We start from the raw sequence: 24688 nt of genomic DNA on the forward strand, positions 1-24688 counted from the left end.
CGAAAAATTTCAATACCACAAGAGATGGAGAGATTAAGTTATTAGAAATAAATAATAAAAACTATTATAGCAGCAAACGATGCCAAAGAAGTTGCAAGTTATGTATCATAATGGGTAATGGATGCTATCCTCAAGTTATCAAAGGTTTTTGAAAGAGGATATACACACAATTTGTTGGTTGAATTAGTAGTGATGTGGGTCTGCAAAAATGGTAGCAAACACCTACAGTTCATGAGTAGCAGACAACTATAAATCATGGTAGTTTATTCTTAAGTTATAATAGTACAAAGAGCCTGTGTTATTTTTTCACAGGTCTACGTTTAGTTGAAATGATCATTCCTGTCTCCAAATAAAGAGCAAGGCAAAAGAAGGTCGGGACCACAGCCTATATTTTACACCGGGTGCAGCAGTATCCTCCACGGGGAGTAAGCACAAGATGGTGAAGGGGAGGGGAGACAGACTGTGTGCTGTTGAGCCTGCGGCAATTTTCAAAGATTTGTAACTTGTTATTCATTCATGTGTCATAAGAGGCTAAACGGAACGTTAGAAAGAATTGTGCGCATGTCGCCCAAAAAAATGTCCCCCTACAACAGTGTTTAACTGAAAGTCTACTGTATTTTTACCAGGGAAAGGTTTGGCTATTAAGCTTCAGAGGTACCAGAATTAGATTTCCGGTTCTCGGTGCCTGTTAATTTGCTGAGAACCGGGACGACCCATCACTATTTCCAAGTAGAGTGTAAACTCAAACTCTTTATAACGTCACTCAATTTAATGAAAAACTCCTTAAAACGTTGAAATTGCTTGACTTTGGTTGGTTTACCTTGTTTTCTCTATATAGCGTCATGCTCACACTATTTAACGACAATACGGCATTATAAATTATTAAGCAGTACTTTCTAAGTTGCAGAAGTTGATAAGAACTGCAGCTGTTTTGTTTGCTGTTTTGTTGTTTTATCTAGCGCGTATTTACTTCGACTGACCTATTGGAGATTCTAAGAAATTTTGTCTTTTGTTTTTGTATGATGAACTTGCACATGTTTACCTCGGTCACTAGACTTTTGTCAAGTTGTTTCACGTTATCATTATCGCAGTTGCTTACAGACTTTTGAACTGTAAAAATGGCGAGTAAATGAAAATCTTTGTGTATTGATGAAAAAGTTTTATTAATAGAGGCGGGAGAAAAGATCAGTGATGTTGGAAGATGCTTTACATATTATTACAGAATAGTAAAATGATATCTTTTATTTCTCTCCATTTAACAACCACTCTATAACTCCAAAAAAAGCTCAGTCCGTTAAGTGTCGTTATATAGAGTTTACACTGTATTTTAAATGTATCTGACCTAACCCAATTGCTCAAGCTCACCATTTTTATTGTTAATTTAACCTAACCACTCAATAAAAGGTGAACTACTGGCAAACTACTTGATGTATCACAAGGATCTCTTAGAAAACAGTTTTAAAAAAATTAAGAAGTGTAAAAAATGAATTTTAGAATTTTTTTGAGAAAAGATGCTCTCATTCAGAACTACCATCTAGGAAAATAGTATGATTAAAATTATATATATAAAAAATTGCTTAAGTTACTATCAATATTTTCTCATTTTTATTTTCTAAACAACACAATTTTCCCTGACTTTAAAGGCCTTCACATCTATTTAATTTTTTTAATCCAATGGCAATATAAGCAATTTTAAAAGGAATGATAAATACGCATAATTGATAGTTATATTTTACTTATTTACTTGACACAAATAACTCAAAGACATATATGAACTTTAATATGATGCTAATGGTGTAATGATACATAAAGATAAACACCAGGAACATAAAATTATTCTTCAAAATTCCTGTACTTATTTGAGCTCAGCTTGATTTTAGGACTCAACTAGACTAAAAAATTAAGTATGGACTTAACACGACCCAAAAATTTGCAGACAATCTATTTCTATTTTTTTGCAAAAACGTGGCACAATAAAATCATGACTCCAATGTACAGTTTTGTACTATATTTTTTTTCATAAAACGAAGCCAAACAAATATACATCAATGAGGCTCGCAATGGTCACCACAGTGATATGTCCTGACATGCAGTAGACTACTGCATATGTATCATTGAAAAAAGTTCATTTGTAAACAAACTACGGGTCACAGGATTTCAAGAGAGTTACCTCTTGCATTCAACATATACCTCTAGAAATACAAATAAAATTTATAAACTGCACACTAGAAACAATTTCTTCTTGAGAAAAATCTTGATCACCAGTCTGCATTTACTATAAGAACTCCATTTCTCTTTCAATGCCCACAAACTTGAGTTGCTCAGTTGGTCCATACCTGCGAATCAGTACAAAAGATTATTTCAATAAGACATTTTAAGCAAAATGTACTGGTTTACAACTTAGGTTATCACAACTCACAGCAAAAGTACTGGTATTTCTAAATGTTTAAGCAAAATTGAAAAATAAAAACTAGAAAAAATGCAACTACTGTGTGTATATAAAATAAAAACAAAATGCACTGCCAGATGAATGTGAAACCACTCAATTAAAACAATAATCAAATATAAACCATTTTCACCTAAACCAAATCCTAGGTTTTTTTCTTCTTAATTTGCTCTTAAAAACATACGTCAGCCTGGGATTGTATAAAAAGAATTACAGTAGAACCCTGTTATAATGTTTTTCAAGGGAGCACAAGAAAAAAACATTATAAGCAGGAAAACATTATAAGCAGGAAATCTCAATTTAGCACTTAATGTTTGAGCTTTGTACCAATGGACTCACCAAGCTATGTAATAACTTTAATGTTAAAACCAAAGATAGTATACTTGATACATGAATTTTCTGAAACAAGCCAACAATTTTTCAACTTCGTCTTGTTCCCTGGTTATATTTTGTTTGTCTTTAAAGATACACTGCCACATTTTTTGTAAAATGTTTCACGATTCATGATGACAACATTAAGAGTGAGAACGTCTACTCCTTCGCCACCTGAAAATGTTTAATTTTGGGATTCCTACGTATGAATGGAAAAAAAATTATTTGTAAGCAATAGAAAAACTTTTAGTTATTCCCTCGCTCAATGGTTGGCAACTTAAATATCGTAGGACTATGTACGTGCATCTGAATACCCACTGGAATGGCAAGGAAGAGAAGAGTTAACTAAGGTTGCCAACTGACACGTAACTATGAACATTGTGTACCTTCAGTATATGTATTGCATAAAATTGTATTTTAGCAAACTTCTTGTATTGTATGGCAGTGATTGTAAACATAAACATACATAAAGGAAACTTTTTATCGTAAGTGTTGGAATAATATGGTTTTAAAACATTTTTTCCCCATGTATTGAATGTTAGAAAGCAAACATTATAAGCAGGAAATTACACTATTTATGAACGTTATATGCAGGAAATAAATACATTGTCCTTATGGGAGAAATATTGGGACTTTAAAAATATGACATTATAAGCAGGAAAACATTATATGCAGGAACATTATAACAGGGTTCTACTGTATCTAAGTAGACTCAAATATACTTGACCACCCATGATACAGCTAGAATTCAAATTCTTTAAATTTACACAATTTACCATGTGTGAGTCACCTTTATTCAATACCTTGCAGTATAAATATATTTCAGTATGCAAATTTTTTTCCCCCATCAACAAACAAAAAAAAAGTACAAACATAATATTTGGTAGCAAGATTACCTATTTAACAATGACCTAAATTGTATAGTAGACATGTTCTTCTAATCATAATTTTACAATGAAGTTTTTCGGAAAATTTACAGTTAACTACCGTAAAGGTAAACTATTTATACTTATATACTTCTCACCGATAATCAAAAAATAGCTCCTCTCCTGGCTGAATTGGACGTTTTGCAAAAATACCAATCCTGTGGTCCCCATTGACCATCATCACTTTAGCATAGCAATTAGGATTGATAGAGTGGTTTGCAAAACGTATCTTATTACCCTTTCGTGTTGCATCCACCACAAAATCTGAAATTAAAAACATGTTTTGGTATAATCCCATGGTAATACAGTACAGTCGACACATCAGAAGTACAGTAGGACATCATTAGTTCTAATTAACTGATAGCAGAACCGATTAGGATATCGAAAACATGTTTAGCTAGAGAACTTAAAAGGAGGGGGGAGAGACAACGCACTAACAGAAAAGATCCTTTACGTTGCCACCGGTATAAGTACCGTATAAACCCACGTACCACCCGCACCTTTTTTAAAAAAATCAGGTTCGAAAAAGTAGGATGCGGGTGTTACATGGGTCTTGGGCCATTTTTGCACGATGACGAAATAACGCCGGCGCGACTGGAGGTTGCTGCGATAGACAAGAGGGGTAGGGGAAAAGGATGGGAAGGAAGCAGCAGAAAGTCAAGGTCACATTCCTCTCAGCGTTGTCACAATGCAGCTTTGCTGGTTACAAACATGCGTTCCCACGCACTGTCCTATCCTCATTTGCAAAGTACCCAGTGGTTTTACACGTGTGTTGGCTGCAAGTATTGTAATGAATCGTAAAAAGTTGCGTTCTTTCACAGTTGTGGAAAAATTAAAAATAATCAGTGAAGCGGAAGAAATCGGTAACCGTGCTGATGGGCGAAAATATGATCTCGATAATCATGTGTGAGGGATTAGAGGAAAAGTAAAGACAAACTGCTTTCGGCCAGTGGCGATAGACGTGCGTTCCATGGTGCGGTAGCAAAGTTTCCGGAGATAGAGGAAAAACTCTACGACTCTAGACATCTGCGAATTGTGATTTTTCAGTTCAAATCGAATTCGAATCGAATTTCAAAAAAATTCATGAGTTTCGAATTTGAGAATATTTATTAAAATAACATAGATCATTAAAAAATTTTAACATACCACCTTTGAAAAACTTGTCACATAATTCACAGTTTAAATCCAGTAACTGAAATTAAAGTGAGACTACATATATTGAAGAAGCACAACCAGATTCTCAAAAATAAAAAATTAATATTAAAAAATTAAAAATTATATGTCTGTAGTACTATCATAAAATCATACTAATTACTGTATTTTGTAAATTTACAGACTGGCAATCATTAGTGTGTTTGAAAGTTTGACAGTTTTAGTTGGTTATTTTATAAAGTGGAACATGACTATGCACATTATTTACAGTAAAACTTATTTACACTTTTCATGGGGTCAAAGTAAAAAAGTTTAAAAAGCGGAAAAGTGTAAATAAGGGAAAGACCATAAAAAGTATCACAGCTTACCTTATTTAGCATGTTTGACTTTCAAGGTTAAAAATATTAATAAAAATATCACAGCATAAGGAAGTTGTACAAAAGAAAAATAACAAATTTACCGTTTTTATCGCTTAAGCATCGCACATTTTATTCTTAAATCAAGTTTGAAAATTAGGGGTGAGACCGTGGGTGCTACTATTATGCAAAAAAAAAAAAAAGTAAAGTAATCCATAAAAACAAAACCTATTCCTATTCATGGAAAGTACGTTTATTTAAAAAGTATACTTTGCGAAAGCACGCCAAATAATTTAAATTAATGAGTGATGCAATAAAACCATTTTATTCAACGTAAAAAAAAAGAAACCCGTAACAAGAACGTAATATGTACCTATACGCATAACGATCGTGCTGGTTAATTCGGTTCCTGACAGAGCGCGCGCGTGCATGCAGTCTGCGAGCTATCTATATAAATCTTCGACTACGTGCATGCGCTCTATACAGGAATACAGGAATCAACACAACCAAACTGGCGCTGCTTACGTTTTTATAAGCGGTATAAAGTGACTCCCGAAACGTTAATATGAAGTTTATTACTTTTAAAAACATCTTTAAAACACGATTTACACATCAGATTACTTTGTAATAGGATTAATTAAGTTAGTAAGCAGTTTTATCATAACGAACTGCGTAAAGCAATAGGTGCGTTGTAAACAACGGGAATTTATTGCATTACATCAAATGAGGTTAGAACGGGACAGAAATAAAATGGTTCAAATAACGGGAAAACGTAAATAATAGGCCTGTGCGGGATCCCGAAATTCGGGAAAAATGTTGGGAACATAGAGGCTTTTATCCCGTCGGGAGGGAAAATAAATTTCCCGAAATTTTCGGGAATTTTAAGTTTATCTTTACTAGATATAACATAACCTCAAATCAATCAGCTAATGAACCTAATACAGTAGAACCTCAATGATACATTCCAGTTTCATACATTTTCCCGTGTCATACGCCAATTAATCTTGGTCCTGCCGAAAGTACTTTTACAAATGGTTTACTTTCCCGGAACACACACTTATAAAATCATTACTTTCCCGTTTCATACGTTTTTACGAAGCGGAAAAGCCCTAAAATTCACAAATGTTTTTTTTTATATTCCTCCTTATAAACTACGTTTTAATGCTTTTATTTTGAAAAACGTTCATTGTTTACCATTGCAAATGTAAGAAAATAACTTTATATCACCATAGATATGGATAGTATCAGGAAGACTGCACTTCGCTAGTAGCATCTATAGCCAGCACCGAAGCGAGACTAGTGGCGCAAACTAGCAATGATTATGAAAATGGTGCACGCGTTTTACCAAGCTACGGATCTCATATTTTGTGCATTCATTAATCTTTGAACTAAATATACCCGTTTGTTATTATTTTCTTACGATAGGATTGTTTTGTATTTTACGTTTCTCAAATTAAAATTTTATTGAAAATTGTTTAGTTGCTTAAAGTTGTTTGTAAAATAAAACAATCAAGCAAAAAGTTATGATTTTTTTTACAATAGCCTAATTTATTTTTATTTTTAATTTAGGCTTGGTGACTTTTCCCCCTCCCTCCAAGAAAGGACTTCATAACATTTTGTAAGGACACTGTTTCTCATGTCAGCTTTACTTGATTATACTGTATTTTACATTTCTGGTGGTTTTATATATATATATATATATATATAGATGAATTCATATCTTTTATTAATATAATGCAATTATTTACGCATATGTATTTATGTTTAATCTGACATTGTGCTGGTATGCTAGATTGGAAAAAATTGTATTATTGCCATTCCCTTTTCATACACTTTCCCGCATCATACACCATTTCCTTCAAAATAAACATTTACAGTGCTGGAAAGAAGGAAAACCGCAAATCTTTATTCTGTTTTAGCAATCTTTAAACTTTTTTTTTCCAGGTTTAATGATTACTTGTTTTCATAATGTCTGACATACATACGTACGTAATTACCTATAACATCCCCGAAATACGACAGCATTAAAAATAATGAATGCCTCACTTGATGTTTATAGCAAAACAAACAAAAATACGTGAAAATGGTTTTATCCCAACTCTACTCACGAGAGAAACTTGTCAAACATGACAGCAATACACCAGTTTTGCATTAATTAATGCCTGAATTTTCTATGCCATTAATTTTCTTAACTAAAATATAGACACTACTAATATTTTGTCATAATTAGTATTCTGCCGATTTAAAACACCTAAAATATTTTTCTTTATCAAACATCACGAGATGTAGGAAAATCAGTTTCCTTTGGATGCCAACAGGCCATAAACAAAGCATAAATGATTCCTGTTGATCGGATCACGTATTTCTTGTGTCATATTTTCGGAGATTTAAAAGCCAAAATAAAAAAATAATAATAATATTGTAAAATTAAATACAAGTTACCATAATAGCTTTGAAATGTAGAAAAGTATAATATTTTCTTTCGGACAGTTAATTTTTTAGTGATTTTGAGTTTAAAGATAAACAAACTTCAGCGTTTTGGAGGTATTGGTAGTTGGTTACACTGTCTAATAGTTTACGGTGCTTGTCGGCTATCTTTAGTGGAATTTATGTGGTATTCTGTAATTTGTTTATATTTTTTTTGTCCGTATGGAAAGCTCGGGAAAAATAACGTCCAAGTTAAAAGGCGTGTGGAAGTTTTATGAGAAAAATGCTAACCAAACCGCAAAATGCAAACAGTGTCAAAAAATTATTAAAACAAGTTACGGTAGCACATCTGGGTTGATAAGGCACCTAAAACAGCATCCCACATTGCAAAGAAAATTCAATGCAGAAGAAATTATTTTGAAACATATTTAAAAAATAAACATATTTATAGGATACAAAATTGATATGAAGCATATATTTCAATCAATTTTTTCCCGATCCCGTTCCTGTTGCCCGCAGGAAAAATATTTTCCCGCCCGATAATTTCCCGAAAAAAAAAAATCCTTTCCCGCACAGCCCTAGTAAATAACGGTAACGTAAAAAAGGGGTTTCGCTGTATAATTTTTGTAAGTGGAAGATGTAATTGTCCATTTACATTTCTATTAAACATGGGGGGGAGGGGAGGGGGATGTCTTATATTAGCGTATCCAGGCCAGATTTTGCAAGTCGAATTATTGTAAAATGAATTTGATTCAAATTGACAAATCGAATATCAAAAAATTCGAACTCGAATTCGGAAATTTTGAATATTCGCAGAACCCTAACGACTACATACAGGACAGACGGCAATTCGGGTACGCTGTAAGCACGGAAATGTATTCGCTAAAAGCGCTGCAAATTGCTCGTGAACTTGGCGTGGGTGAAGGCTTTAAAGCAAGTAGGAACTGCATGCGCAGGTTCATGGTAAGAAAGGGTTTGTCCATGAGGCGGCATACTACAATCTGCCAGCGTTTACTGACAGGCTACGATAAGAAATTAATAGCATTTCAGAGGCATGTGTTAAAGCTGCGGAAGCAACACAATTATTTGTTTTCACACATTGGAAACGCTGACCAAACACCTGTGTACTTTGTTGAAATGCCTGCAGATACGACAGTTGAAACAAAAGGTGTAAAAACAGTGCGCATCTTAACTGGAGGCTGTGAAAAATGTGGTGCACTGCAATGTTGACAGTCCTTTCCAATGGAAAAAAACTACCGCCGTATGTGATTTTTAAAAGGAAATTGCTCTCAAAAAATGAAAAATTCCATAATGGTAGTATTGTGAGGGCTCAAGAGAAGGGATGGATGGACCATGCAATGGTTGTGGACTGGATTAAATGTGTGCATGAACGACGACCCGGTGCTTTGTTGAAATTATGAAGCATGCTGGTGTTGGACAGCTTTCGCGGTCATTTAACCGAAGAAACAAAGAATCGTCTGAAAGATGGGCGAACAGATCAGGTCGTAATACCTGGAGGATTAACTTCAGTTTTGCAGCCCCTTGACGACTGTATCAATACGCTGTTTAAAACGCATCTGAAGCGGCAATACTCCGAGTGGATGGCAAGCGAACACCACGAAATGACACCGACCGGGAGATTAAGGCGACCAAGCTTGTATCTTGTGTGTCAGTGGATTCTCAATGCCTGGTCTGCGATCCCAGAAACATTAGTCATAAAGAGTTTTAAAAAGTGCTGCATTTCAAATGCGCTCGGCGGCACGGAAGACGATTGCTTGAGCTCCGATGATGAGTGCTCCGACACTGGCAGCACTGTGGACAACAGCTGTGAGGAAGTTTAAGTCCGTTCTTGGCCAACGGCTGTGACATCATGATATTCTTTTGTTAATTTTATTGTCTGTGTGATTTTGTACGTCACTTTTATTTAAGCCTAAACAAATGTCGTATTTTTGTTAACCTAATTTATATTTTTATGTAGAATATACCACATTTAGGCATAAGGTTTTTTATTATGCATGTAATAAAAATAGTTTTTATTATGCCTGGCTAGGACTCGCGTGCTCTATCGTTTATTTGTTTGAACGAGGTCATTGCCCAGCGCACGATAATGGACGCGGAAGATTGTAACTGTAAACAGCTGGGAGCTGGGCAAGGTCACGTACACACACGGTGTGTTGTTATCGATCGCGCGCGGCGATGCCACGTTCTACTTGCGCGATGTTGCCACATTGCAGTTGCGTGCCTTTTGTACACTTTTAACGCAAATGCAGAGGCTGTAATAAGTAGCTTAGTACTTTTTTGGTAATTCTTTACGATTTGTTACTGTTTGAAAGGAAAAGAAATCACGACTAAATTATTATTTTCATGCAGATTTGCAATAAAAACATTTTTTCCCACCATGGCATTCTAAAAATAAGGGTGCGGGTCTTACCCGGGGGCGGGTGGTACGTGGGTTTATACAGTAACTTGTCAACACCTCTCACGCATAGAACAGTTCCAACAAACATTATATCGCTCTACAGTACAGCTATGGTTATGCACACTCTGCCTATAAATCTCGCACAAAATACATTTTAATGTACTAAAAGGTTTAATTGTTATGTTTTATACCTTAGATTTTAATTTATAATTTGGTCCATGTTAGAAAGAGATCCAAGCTAAATGGAGTCAACAAGGTGCTAAATGTAACACACTTGACTAGAGGTACTTTCTCCCTTGAATTACAAGAACTGTCAGAGCTGCATTCAAGCTGAGGAAACAGAAAACAGCTGGGTTATTCACCGTTGTTGAGGTTGAAGAGGAAGCTGCACATGTACTTGTCGTACACCTTCCCGCGACGGTCCGCCTCGTCCTGGGAGATTATCTCTCCGCAGTATTCTGATATGAACTCGTTCTTCTGGGCGCTGTCTTTCAGGAAGATGCCCCAGCCGGCCACGTCTGATGGTGCCATCAGCAAGTGTTTATCTGCAAGACAACAGGCAGCACCGCATAGATCATCTCTTCCAAACACATGGCATGGCCAAAAACAATGTTAAGTGGTAGAGTTACGAATCTAAAGATGCCATCTTGTTTTCAACAGTTTCTAAGCCATAACATTGTCTACTATTTACTTTTCAAAATTTGGCTCGATTAAAACATAATATATTCAGTATAATACACATAAAAATATCCCACTCCTAAAGTTTTCCTGCGTGATAAATTTTAAAAAATGTAGCACTTGACTTTTAAATAGTACACAAAATTTTACCCTGTTAAAAAAATTTTCCCTGTTAATAAGTCTTCAATTTTAAGGATCTTGAGAAAATTCTAAACAAGGTTTTACTTTAATTTAATGGAATGTCTGAAGTTGATAGTGAATGGCAGCTAAAAATATTTTCCTCTGTGAAGTCATTGGCATTTGGTACAGAATTAATTTACTGGGTATGACTACAAGTGTAATAATGCAATCAAAAGAAACTGTGTAATAGTTTTCAAAAATTCATAACTGTGTGATTTCTGCCTAAATAATTGAAAATGTTCAATATTAAACATAAAAAACTGTAAAAATTAATGTACCTATAGTTTGTTTTGGTTCCTCACATCCTTGAGTGCAATTGCATAATTTTACAGTGGAACCTCAGTACATAAATTTAAAGTACACATTTTCAAATCCTTACCATATATTTTTTCCCGGTACCGTACTTTGAGATTAGATTACACTAAACACTCCAGTTTTAAAATCAAACTTTAGTAAGGAGTCAAAATCTCTACCCCAACCAAAAATTGCCAACAGTTGTATAATTCACATAACAATTATTCCAATCACTCATGTTAATCGCAACTGACCGGACCATTAAATCAAGTATGATTACATAGTGAATAGCAATAAAACCTAAATAACAGCAGAATTAAAATCAGTTCACAGTCAAACACGAAAATGGAAGTCAATACATCCCGTAACACCGAAAAGGCAAAAAACAAAATGCAGCATAATTCACTTCAATTACCTCATTTTGTTTGTTAAAATTTAAAATATAGCTTTAATTTCATACATTTTTAGTTTAAGCATTTATTTAAAAACCTAAAATATTAAGAACTAAGTAGTAATATGTCTGGTTTTTTTTTTTTTCAAAGTAAATAAAAGCAATCTACAAATGATACCAAACAGATCTAGATCAAGGCTACAAATATCACAAGGAAATAAGTATAATGAATTTGGGCTGTTAACATTGCAAATTTGATTTTTTGATTCATATTAACAGTATTGAAGAAATAAGAAAGTGACAAAATAAAAATAAAAAATTAAATTTTGATAATGTTGGAACTACTAGATATAAACTTAAACCACAAAATCAATTAAATATTTTTTCTTGCTGCTTAAAAAGTTATAAAGGTTAAGTAGTTACAATAACACAATTTATTTTTTGGATATGTAAATAATTTTATGTATTACTGCTCTACACTTTAAAAATAAAAGGATACCTAAATTTGTCAAAATTAAACATAAAACCATGCATTTACAAAATAAGGTTTAGCTTTACTTTTTATTTTCATATTTATACCTTTCTCGTAAACTAATGAACACTATAAAACAATTCAAAAAGTATTGGTTTTTTCTTACTCTCATCATATTTGTGTTATTGTTTTATGTACACATTTAAAGTGTCTTCCAATGAACTTTTGAAGCAGCTGATCCAACGTAACTGTGCCTGATACATACTTATCATTACACGTGTTTTAATTTTTAATGACGATAAAGACAAAATCCACTTGTTTTTAATAACAAAATTACTTTTTTTAAAACACTGTACTGATACACAGTACAGAGTAATGTCTTTCTTTATGTGTTTACGTTTTTCACAGTCTCAACTGCGTTTGCGGTATTTATTTATTTGTATGTTGGTATTCTAGGCCGGCATTTATTTTCGTGCGTTGCCGGGACAACTACCAAAATAAACAGTCACAGCGACTAGGACGGCTAGATACAACAATTAACATTTTTAAAAATTACAATTTGATTGGCTATTAATTAAGTAACGCTAATTTTCTGGATTGTGTTTGGCTGAGGAGAGAATAAGAACGAAAAAAGTGTGTTAAGGCCTAGTGAAGATGGCGTCACGAGACGCAAATGCGTGCGACGAAATTTGTGATTTTGTCGGTTTTATTGCTTGCTACGTCTTGTAGAACTGTACTACGGCGAAGATTGATGATTAATACGTCTGGAAATAATAATTCAGGAATATTTGGCCAGACATTACTAAGGCTTCAGTTCAGGTATGGTGACATCATAACTTTGGAGTGACTCTATACAGTTTATTTCAGTTATTCAAGACGTGTTTTGCTGCTAAAAATGCCATGCATTTGGAAAATTATTATTAAATTAACGGTGTTTCAATTTGTCAAACTTCATAATTTCTTGTACACAACTGCCAGGTTCAGTGGTCCAGACGTGGAATTTCAAACTCTACCGATTGAGTTAGCTGGCTAAAATTACCCTGAGATTTATAAGTTAATTTTGTTTGGCAAAAATTACGCATCTAAAAACTTTTGATAAAGTGTGTGCAACTTACTGGCAACATGGAAGTTAGCAATGTATATTTATTTTAAATATTATTGGAGATGTTATGAAAACTTATTAATGCAAGGTCTTGTGTGCATCCAGTGGGTCGTCCGTGTAGTCCCACCCGGTAGCTCCCTGCACGCCATTGGCTAGTGGTCGCCATGCGGCGCAAAACTGTGGTGTCGGCGAGGTGCCGGGAGAGTCGGGAGGAGGCAGCCACGGAGAGAGGAGGGACTTGCACTCATGACGCCTTGCTCGCGGGTGGACCCACAGTCGCGCGACACGCGGTGTTTATGTTTAGGAGCAATCCTAATAAATGGGTTAAAGGTATGAAATGCGCGTTATTATTAACTCGCCTTCGGTTCCCGATAAACGGCACACCCCCCTCCCCTTGTCTGTTGGGGGCGGGCGGTACACCAGGGGCGGTAGCACTGTGCCGAGGCACAGTGACCAGGACCCGTCAACGGCAGCGAAGATCAGCCGTTACAATTTGGTGTCAGAAGTGGGATACCACCGCCTCGTTCTATCGTTTATCGGGTTTCAGGAAGTTGTGTTACGCGCATCCGCGCCGCGCTGTATAAGGAAGATGTCCGTGTTTCGGTTCGACAAAAGTTGTCGCAGGTACTAATGAATGCGAGTACTGTATGCGGGCGTGAACAAGACCGTGCAAGAGCCTACGTTACCGTGCCGCGAGACAGCCGTCGCCGGCCGTCCCTGCTGTCGCGCCGCGCATACATCCGTCCGGCCGCCGTGCAAGCTGGCTCACGCGCGCGCGCTCGGGTTGCATCCTGCCGCGCTACGCGAGACTCGCCGCGCTGCAGAGCTAGAGTCCAACCGCGCCAGGCTTCACCACGTGCGGTGCATCCACGAACACCATGACCAGTTCATGCAGTCTGGATCTCGACATCGCTGGAATGAGGTGAGGTATTCTTTCCTGATATACTCTACAATCTAGTTACCATGGCATCGACCGTGCAGCTGGAAGGCCGCGAGCTTGATCTGCAAGCCGCCCTGAATTTGTTAACGTCCCGCCTTGAACACCTAGAGCGCGAAAATACGGAACTGAGGAGAAATGCCACAAGTACACCCGTGACTGTAAGTGAAAATAATCAGGAAATGTCTCAGTCTGTTTCTGCACCTGTACGAAATTTCACTCTATTGCCCACGATCCCAATATTCAGTGGTAGGCCGGAAGATAATGTTAAAATATTTTTCATTAAAATCGAGCAAGCTGCCAAGGTGTGTGGCTGGTCTGAAAGTGAGATGCTCGCCTTCGTGAAGCTCAGGCTCGCAGGTGAAGCTTTAGATTTTGTTCTTGCTGACAGTGCATGTCAAGAAGCTGCCGCTTTTGAAGAGCTTAAAAAACACCTTTTGGAACGTTTTGGCAGGAAGCACACGACTCGTTTCTATCGCGAACAATTGAGCCGTCTCAAAATCTCCGACCATGAATCCATTGAACAGTTTGCTGACCGTATACGCAAAATAAATGCTAACACATATGAATTAGGTCCTAATGACGAAAGAAATGAAGCCATTAAACACGAGGCTGACCAGAGAGCTCTGGATGCTTTCCTGAATGGTTTAAAGGGTGAGGTAGGCAAGTTTACACGTATTTCTCGCCCACAAACATTTAAAGAGGCAGTTGAGTCCGCGATTAATGTGGTTGAAGCAGATAAACGCCCTGGTAAAGAGCCCGAGAACACCGGTAAGTCGGTATTTGCCTTGAACCGAGTAGTGGGGAAATGCTTTTTCTGCAACAAGGTAGGTCATAAGCTGAAAGATTGCCGCAAGAGGGCGAAAGCATGCTTTGGTTGTGGGAAGTCAGGACACCTGGTGAGGGAGTGTCCTAACAAAGGGATGATGGCCCCTAAGCCAAACTCTCCTGTGCATGAAAAGGGTAAGTTAAACACTTACAGGACTGGACTAGCCACGAGTCCCAGTCCTCAGTGAAGTGTATACCCGCGACAGTGTCTGACAATGACTTAGAGGATTTGACAGTAGTTGTGAGTTATGGAGGTAGACCACTCAAGTTGTTAATAGATACTGGCGCTCAAGTATCACTTATGTGGCAACATGTCGTTGGAGATGCAGCTTTGACGAATCTTGGAGAGCCTAAATTTTGTATTTCAGGCCTTTCGGGTTACAAGCTAAAGAACTTGGGAGTCACGACTGTTACTGTACAGTTACGTGAAATAGCCTATGAGATGATTGTACAAGTCGTCCAGAACAACTGCAAACGTTATGATGGGATTATCGGGCTAGATTTCTTGACACTTCACCGAGCAACTATAGATGTAGCAAAACAGAGTCTGACGCTGGGAAACAAATTGTACTCCTTGGGTCAGCATTCTGATGGGCAGACAGTACGTGTAAAGGACTGTTACTTGGGAGTGATCAACCCATCTGGTCCAGAACTACTTACACCGTCCCCAGTACATCTAGCAGCTGCCGAGAAATTACCGCCAGGTACAGGAAAACTTGTCCGTGTTATGGTCCCGCTCCCTAATGTTCGTAAAGGAGATAACTGTACCCTGTTATCAGAACCTGTTCAGGTTTGCGATGTGTTGAATAATCAGCATTGCTATGTGGCTAGAAGCATTACTACAGTTAATGCTCAGGAAGGAAAAGTAGAAGCGCTAGTGAACATGGTGAACATGAGTCGTGCTGAGGTAGAAATTCCTAGAGGTACCCAGGTAGCAGTAGTAGAGCTGCTGAATAAAGAAGCCGTCTTGTCTTGTTCGGGTGATAAGGACAAGTCAGTCGTTAGAGAAGACATAAATCAGTCGAAGTTTTCGCAAGATTTGAAATTATGTGGTCGAGTTAATGCTCACGAAGTAGAAATAGATTTTTCCAGTAAGTTAAGTCATTTGTCAGGTGAAGATGCACAGATGCTAAAGCCATTATTACAGAAGTACCAACATATTTTTAGAGAGAGAGAGAATCTGCCAGTAACACCTTTGGTACAACATCGTATTAATACAGGGAACCACAAGCCTATTTCCTTGAAACCTTACCGTGTACCTTTTCAACAGCAACAGTTAGTGCAGAACATGGTGGAAGAACAGCTGCAGTCTGGATTTATAGTACCACGAGAGTCCGGAGATCCTCCTTGGGCTTTTCCTATTGTTATTGTTAAGAAGAAATCGGAAACTGGCGAGCCTAAATTTAGGTTTTGTGTCGACTATCGTTCCCTGAACTCACTGACTGTCCCAGATGTATATCCATTGCCCAACATTGTGGAGACCCTAGATAACTTAGGACAGTGCAAAATTTTCTCAGTTGTTGATCTCACCAGCGGATACCACCAGATAGGGGTGCATCCTGATGATCAAGCCAAGACCTCTTTCATTACGACAACAGGTGTGTACAAATACGTCCGATTGCCGTATGGATTGATTAATGGCCCTGCTACATTCCAGAAGCTCATGGACAGTGTTTTACGAGGCTTGACACCTTCACAGTGTATGGTGTACATTGACGATGTGATAATTTTCAGCAAAGACATGAAGCAACACATAGAACGCCTGGACTTAGTTTTTGACAGATTAGACCGAGCCAATTTGTCACTGTCAATTGGAAAATGCCAATTTGCAGTAAAGGAAGTTAGATACTTAGGTCATGTGATAAGTTCCTCAGGAGTGAGACCTGACCCGAAACTTGTAGAGGCAGTACAGAGTTACCCCTGTCCCACCAACGTGAAGGAGCTACAAAGTTTCCTAGGTTCATGTAATTATTACCGGCGATTTATGAAGAATTTTGCTGTCATAGCGAAACCTCTGACCTGTTTACTCAAAAAGGGTATGAAGTTTACCTGGACACAAGAGTGTGAAGAATCTTTTCTAGCCTTGAAGCAGATGCTCATATCATCCCCAGTTCTTACTTACCCTGATTTTAGTAAGCCTTTCATATTGGCCACCGACGCAAGTCAATTCGCCATTGGTAGTGTTTTGTCACAGATGATAGATGGGGAGGAACACCCAGTAGCCTATGCATCTCGACAGCTAAACAGAGCTGAGATGAACTACTCAGTCACTGAGAAAGAGCTGTTAGCTGTTGTCTGGAGTGTTAAGCATTTTCGTTGTTATTTGGTTGGAAGCGAATTCACAATAGTCACAGACCATGCTGCACTTACTTGGATGTTAGGTCTTAAGGATCCTAGTGGCAGACTAATGAGGTGGTCTCTTCAGCTAAGTGAGTATAACTACAAAGTACAGCATCGCCCAGGTAGAAAACATGGTAATGCAGACTGTATGAGCCGGCGAGTGCGCAATGTAGATGCTAGTGCTGAAGAAAGTATGGCAGTTGAACAACTACAAGATGAGGAGTGCCAGGGATACAGGCAGCAGCCAAAATTTGTCGAACGAAATGGTCTGCTATTTAGAGAGACTCGTTTGGGGTTAAGGTTAGTTGTCCCAAAGTCCCAACAAAACAAGATCTTAAAAGAGTGTCATGACTCCGTGTATGCTGGTCATCGAGGTAAGAAAGCTACCAACCGAAAAGTTGCCGAACGATATTGGTGGAAAGATAGAAAACAAATGGTAGACAATTATGTCTAACATCCTGTATACCTTGTAATCGCCGTACTAACCAAGGGAAAACCCGCGCTAATCTTGTGGAACTTCCGAAAACTGGAAGACCTTTCCAGAGGTTAGGTCTAGATATTGTGGGACCAATGCCCAAAACTGCCAATGGTAACCGCTACATTTTGACAATAATTGATCACTTTTCCAGATATTTGGTAATGCGAGCTATTCCTGACGAAACAGCAGAAACCATAGCAAAAACTTTTGTGTTTGACTGGATTTTGAAATTTGGTGTGCCAGATGCCATTATCACGGATCAAGGAACTAATTTCCTTTCAGAACTAATGACACAATTATGCCAGTTGCTGCACGTAAAGAAGTTGAGAACCACTCCAGGGCATCCGCAAGGAAATGGGAGAACAGAACGTGTACATAGGACCATTGCTAAAATGATTAGCCATTATGTCAGTAACCGTCATGATGACTGGGATGTCTACTTGCCATATGTGTGTGCCGCATACAACAGCCAAGTGCACACCAGCACTCAGCTAAGCCCATACGAGGTAGTCCATGGAATGAAGATGTCCACTCCTTATGAGCACCTGACTGTACCTCCGTCAGTTGGCAACAGCCATGTCGCCGAGTTCGCAAGAAAACTGCGCGACGTGTGGAAAGCAGTGAAGCAACGCAACCACACCGCATTCTTACAGCAAGCTACGCAGTACAACAAGAAGGCCGTGCCAGTGAAGTATAGGATTGGCGATCTCGTGTTCCTGAGCAACCCAGTATTAAAGAAGAACCAGGTGAAGAAATTTCAGCAAGCGTGGAAAGGCCCGTATCCAGTCATTGAGGTGTGTTCGCCAGTGACCCTCAAGCTGCAGCTGCCTTTCCGCTCTATCATCGTTCACGTTAATCGAGTGAAGCCGTACACGGGTACAGCCATTCCACCTTCTGCGTCTGTCGACCACGACCGTCCGAGAGGAAGACCTCGGAAACAACCACCAGCAGCACCTGCAGTCAAGAAGTTGCAACCTCCTGCTGCAGATGCCGTTGCTTTGCCAAGGCAACGCCAAGCAACAACGAAGGTACCCTCCTGTAAGCCACCATCGTCATCGGTGAGACCGCCCATCCCCTACAACCTGCGAAGACGTCCGTGAAATGATATCTGTGTGTGCTGTTCTGTGTAACATCTTTATCTTTTGTTTTGTCTTAGCAGTGGAAATCCAAGTGCGTCAGTCTAATGTAGGTATTGTGTTTGAGCGTCATAGTGATGTAATCGTGTCAGACAGTGAGTACTTAGTTGTAGTTAATTTTAATATTTCTGCCTTATCTCAAGAATGTAAGCTGTTAGGTGACATGTTAGACCTAGTTTATAGTATACACCAAAATGAGTCGCGGAATAATGATAGTAGTTATGACAATAATTTTTATCTTGCATTGTCCCAGTTGTGTGGTGCCTATGATTATTTCAAAGCAGAAGTTAATAGCTTCACCTATTTGCTTCCAGAGGACAGTACTCGAGTAAGGAAGAAAAGAGGATTGTTTAACCTAGGTGGTAAAGCTTTAAAAGCTATGTTCGGCACTGCAACTTCTGCTGATATTGAGCATTTGAGTAAGCTCCTCGATAATGTTGATTCGAATTCTAAGAGTCTAGCTTCTGATGTCTCTAATAATGTCATTCTTCTGAAACATCTAGAAAAGCGCATTGTAGATAACACCCAGATTGTTAGGAAAATCGCGACAGATTATGTTAGTCACTATGAGAATTGGTACCAGAATATTAGTAGTAATGTAGAAAAATTGTTGCAAAATGCATTTGTCATGCATTCTAGGATAGATTTGCAGAGTAATGAATATAGTGTACCGTATAGTCGAATCATGCATCTAGTACGTAAGCCTGAGTCCAGTGTAGCTGATACTCTCAGTATTGTCAGTGTATGTTTAGTGGGTTTAATTAGTATTATGGTAGTTATCCTGTTTGTAGTGTTTAAAAGGTACTACTTGGCTAAACTAGTGAAAGATTGTTCCACAGACTTAAAGGAAGTGACTGCTTCAGAAGTAAAGGTTGTATGGCCCCATGCCAGAGAGCCAAGTGTGGCAGACCAATAGAACCATTGTTCATGTGTGGTACTTGTACTGTATGTCGTATATTGTATGTTGACGTGAGTGTCGCTGTGGGCTCCACTCTTCGAAGGGGAGAGTGATTGTAAGGTCTTGTGTGCATCCAGTGGGTCGTCCGTGTAGTCCCACCCGGTAGCTCCCTGCACGCCATTGGCTAGTGGTCGCCGTGCGGCGCAAAACTGTGGTGTCGGCGAGGTGCCGGGAGAGTCGGGAGGAGGCAGCCACGGAGAGAGGAGGGACTTGCACTCATGACGCCTTGCTCGCGGGTGGACCCACAGTCGCGCGACACGCGGTGTTTATGTTTAGGAGCAATCCTAATAAATGGGTTAAAGGTATGAAATGCGCGTTATTATTAACTCGCCTTCGGTTCCCGATAAACGGCACACCCCCCTCCCCTTGTCTGTTGGGGGCGGGCGGTACACCAGGGGCGGTAGCACTGTGCCGAGGCACAGTGACCAGGACCCGTCAACGGCAGCGAAGATCAGCCGTTACATTAATTAATAAAATAATATTTTATTTATGCTAGTTTGAGAAAGCTATGATTTTCATTGTAGCTAGTATAACCTACACAAGCCGAAATATTAGAGCACAATTTTGTTGGTTATTTTAAGGTTATGTTTAATACCTTTACAAAAGTGTCCTAACTGTGGGACGTGTACATGTTACAACACCATAAAAACTTGGCTCTATGTTATGATAGATAACTTGGTAAATTTTAAAAACTGACTAGCGACTTAGTACTGATTTTAATTCAAGCACATTTTTGTTATACAAGCTGACATGTAGGTGAAATACATGCATTGTGGCTACATGACAACATCTGTCAAGTGATAGTTACAAGAAACTCGAAAGTCATCACACAAACAAACATACATACATAGATATTTTATATTCACACACACTAGAGGTCTGCAAGTATACAAAAAATATCCTACAGTGAAACCTCATTATAAAGTACCTCAGTATAAAGGTTTTCTCACTTTAAAGTACATATTTTGAGGTCCCAACAAGACGTTTTAACATTTAAGCTACGGCCACACAGGGTGCAATATTTGTTACGCAAGCAAAATATAGCCAACTGCATCTCAGGTGTCACTGGCCACACAAAGCTGTGTTCGCTATGTTGGCGACATCACCAGGTGTTTGGTTCTCTGCTATTTTTGTAAAATGTCACTAACATTGCACATGCCCAGATAAACAAAAACATCTGTTTTCACACGGAATTGTGCTGTACATCTGAGTTTGCTTTTTATGAAGTTTAATGGAGCAACAAACATAGTGAACATCGCAACCATAGTGTAGCTTTTTATGTGGCCTCAGCTTTAGTAACAGTACAGTATAAAGTACCCTGTTTTATCGCATAATCGTCGAACCGCATAAACGTTGCATGGTGTTTTTGGTCCTGCTATTAGATTCCGAGCACTTTATGTAGGTATTTTTTCCGTATAAAACTATGTATTTTAAAGTATAAATCTAATACTTATTCGGACATTACCACTTACTTATTTAATTCACGGAAATACGAAGTTGTCTGAGGTGTAAATTTTCTTCTAAAGACGTTTTTAAACGTTATAACCTTTATCTGTTCATCTACGTTGCCACAGTGTACCGCTTATAAAAATATCAGCACTAGTTGGCATCATTCAAGTTTTCTTATGTTGCTTCCCGTGTAGAGCGCGCACACGTAGTCGAATATCAATATAGATATCTCGCCGATTGCATGCAATGCACTCTCTGTCGAGTGCCGAGTTAACTACAGCGAAACCCCTTATTTACGTTACCGTTATTTACGTTTTCCCGTTATTTGCACTATATTCTTCAGGTCCCGTTTGGTTCCCATATAGTCCAATACAATACTTTCCCGCGAATTACGTCTCAAAAATCGAATCAATCCCGCTATTTACGTCACGTAACAACCATAAACAACCAGAAAATACCGTGGAGCTAGTAGGCAATGAACATTTTAAATAGCAAAATATACATATTTTATAACATGAAAAGTTGCTTTTATTTCTAAACATGTAATAATTTAAGCCTAGGCGTGTAAAAGTACGAGTAATTATAGCAGGAGACAATCTAAAATGCACGAGGGAAAAACGTAAACTCATGAATGTACAAACATGGCTGCTTGTAAGTTCTGATACTGTATTTATGTCACAACTTAGCCGAAATACTGGTACGAGACATAAACTTCACAAGATAAAATGAGCGGTGTCTTGGTAACTGTTTTATACGTCTTTTATAATTTGGGAAGTGTTGTACAGTTGACGCCATATTTTTTAAACTAACCATTTATTTCTGGGGATCGTAAATAATTAATTATTGGTATCAAGACATCATGATAAACGTAAACTTGAACATGTCACGGCAGCGAGAAAACTGGTGCGTATACCAATAAACTGGTATTAGAACTGGATAAAATTGGTACACGGGAGGTGGAGCTTATATTTTTTTCCGCTAAGCTCGCATCTATTGGTTGGCGGCTGATGGCGTCATGAGTCATGAGTCTGGGCGGAGCATAGAGTGCGCATGCGCCGCCGCGTCGTTACAGCAGCTGACCGAGTACAATGACCTTTCTCCGCGTTTGGCGCGCTATTGACGGTAAATATTCAACAATTTGCGGCCTTTTCTTAAAAAAATTTTTACTGTGAGCAATGTGTATGTAGCCCGTATTTGTTATAAACCCTGCCGGTTGCAACTGTATTTATAATTTGGAGAGGCAAATAATCTTGAACAGCCAAAAAAGCAAGCAGAAGAAAATTTCAAATTTATTTTTAGGAAGTAATCAGAAAAACATTTTGGCTTTCATTCTTTTTTTTATTTTTGTCAAATGTGGTAAATTAATAATGGATGAAATACTAAAGTAAAATTTGTTGTTAGTGTGTTTGTACCTGCATTGTAGTATGTGCTATTAAACAAAAGGAAAAAAATTCTAAATAAGGTAAACTGTACTCCTTTTTATACTTTTCCCTTTATTTACACTTTCCCGCTTTTTACACTTTTTTACTTTGTCCCCATGAAAAGTGCAAATAAGGGGTTTTGCTGTACATTTGATGGCCCACACTCTTTCGTGGTGTGTACTACAACGATAGTTATGTGTTAGTTCAGGCTTGAATTCGGGTCACAGATTTTGTTTTTCTATTTAAAATTGAAAAAAGGTTTTTGTTGGATGACATTAATTTAAATTGTTTGGCGTGCACTTGTATACTCCACTTTTGAAAGAAACATACTTTCCATGAATGCGTTTTGTTTTTATGAATAACTTTACCTAACAAAAAAATGTTTTTCGCATAAAAATCGCACCCCTACTTCTCAAACTTGATTTTAAAATAAAATGTGTGACGATTATGCGATAAAACATGGTATTTGCTTCATACATATATTGTAACCTATTTGCCTCTTTAATTTCACCATCAAATTTCACATCTCAATAAAAACTTACAACTTTTTGTGTTTCAAAATTTAGATTTTGGCTCCAGCAGTGTGAACTTTAAAATAAAAAATAAAAAAATAAAAAAAACAACCACACACACACATAAGATTTATTTTTAATAGACCTGTGCAAAAATTTGTATTTTCAAATATCAAAATGAATAGTTTACTATTTGATTTGATTTTGAATACTAACTCTTCAAAATTACGAATATTCAGTCTTTTATGAATACGGTTATGTGGGATCTCGAAAGTCTGGTAAATTTTAGGATCACAGAAGATTTTCTGGTTGGATGGGGGCAAAATTTTCACAGGATATTCATAATGTTTAAGGGTTATTTATGTGGAGTTCTTTGCTACATCACATCTGGCAACTCTAAATTTTGAGAAGACTAATATATTAAAAACGGGGTGGGGGTAAGGGTTTTTACACAGTAATTCGGAACCATTACTAACAACCACATTATCAGCAGTGAAGAGAGTCCCGGCACGTCTTAAAAAATAGATCAGAACTGACAGCATACCAATAAGAATAAACACATGTCCATAAAAATCAAAATACTGAGCTGGTGTTAAAGTTGACAGTTTTCAGATCAGAGGGTAGAAACATGGCATGCCAGCTCTGTGATTAGTTTTGTTCATAAAGAGGGGGATAGAAAAATCTTGTATGGATCTGGTGGTGAAAAACATCTATGTAGTTGCATACTCAGACTCCTAAGGCCTAGCAACCTATGACATTTTCCTGGTGGATAACACACAGTGAATGCCGACTGGACTGACCAGATACAGGCCCAAAAGTCACAGTAAGAGGGCGAAAAAAACTTCACCTCTTTTACCAAGCACACATAAATGGACAGAAAAAGAGAGGAACATTCTTAGCAGTTTGTGTTCCTACACTTTAGTTAAAACTAGCCAAAAAATGTAATCCATAAATGTCAGTACATGTTAATATAAATAATGATATATTTTCAATAATAAAAAATTCAAACAAACCATTAATTTTTTTTTTAGACCAACATCATATGCAACTATAGATTAAAACTGCTCACTAAAAACATTCTGTTTAATCCCACCCTATTGAAGTTTCTTCACACATACTGCAGTTGCCTTACATATTCGCTTTGCACTGTTTATTATTTTTTTTGCAGATTATATTTTGATTACCATTAAAAATAATTTATATTTTCCTTTCTAAATTTTAATATTTCAAAAAAAATTTTACCAATAGTAATTGTAGCTGACTTAACCTAACTAACCTTTCACTTTAGTAATATTAATCTAATTGCCCAAAAGCCACTACACTACATAATTACTTTTACTTTAAATATGAATTTGTTATATTAAAAAAAATTTTGTGGAATTCTAATTCTATATTTGTATTCAAGAATAAGTTG

General features: G+C 37.5%; 1 protein-coding gene across 2 annotated transcripts in view; it reads right to left on the reverse strand.

Moving 5' to 3' along the window:
- Nucleotides 1–1993: 1993 nt before the first annotated feature.
- The window catches only part of LOC134546159 (histone-lysine N-methyltransferase E(z)), a 96429-nt gene continuing 73734 nt past the window's right edge, over nt 1994–24688 (reverse strand). For both annotated transcript variants that reach the window (XM_063388727.1, XM_063388726.1), the window contains exons 12-14: nt 10461–10643; nt 3843–4008; nt 1994–2336 (exon numbers count right to left, since the gene is read on the reverse strand). In XM_063388727.1, coding sequence (XP_063244797.1) covers nt 2276–2336; nt 3843–4008; nt 10461–10643 — 410 coding nt within the window. In that variant the 3' untranslated portion in view covers nt 1994–2275. The remainder of the gene's footprint in view (nt 2337–3842; nt 4009–10460; nt 10644–24688) is intronic.

The sequence above is a fragment of the Bacillus rossius genome, chromosome 1 (genome assembly GCF_032445375.1).
Source record: "Bacillus rossius redtenbacheri isolate Brsri chromosome 1, Brsri_v3, whole genome shotgun sequence".
NCBI classification, from domain to species: Eukaryota; Metazoa; Arthropoda; class Insecta; order Phasmatodea; family Bacillidae; genus Bacillus; species Bacillus rossius.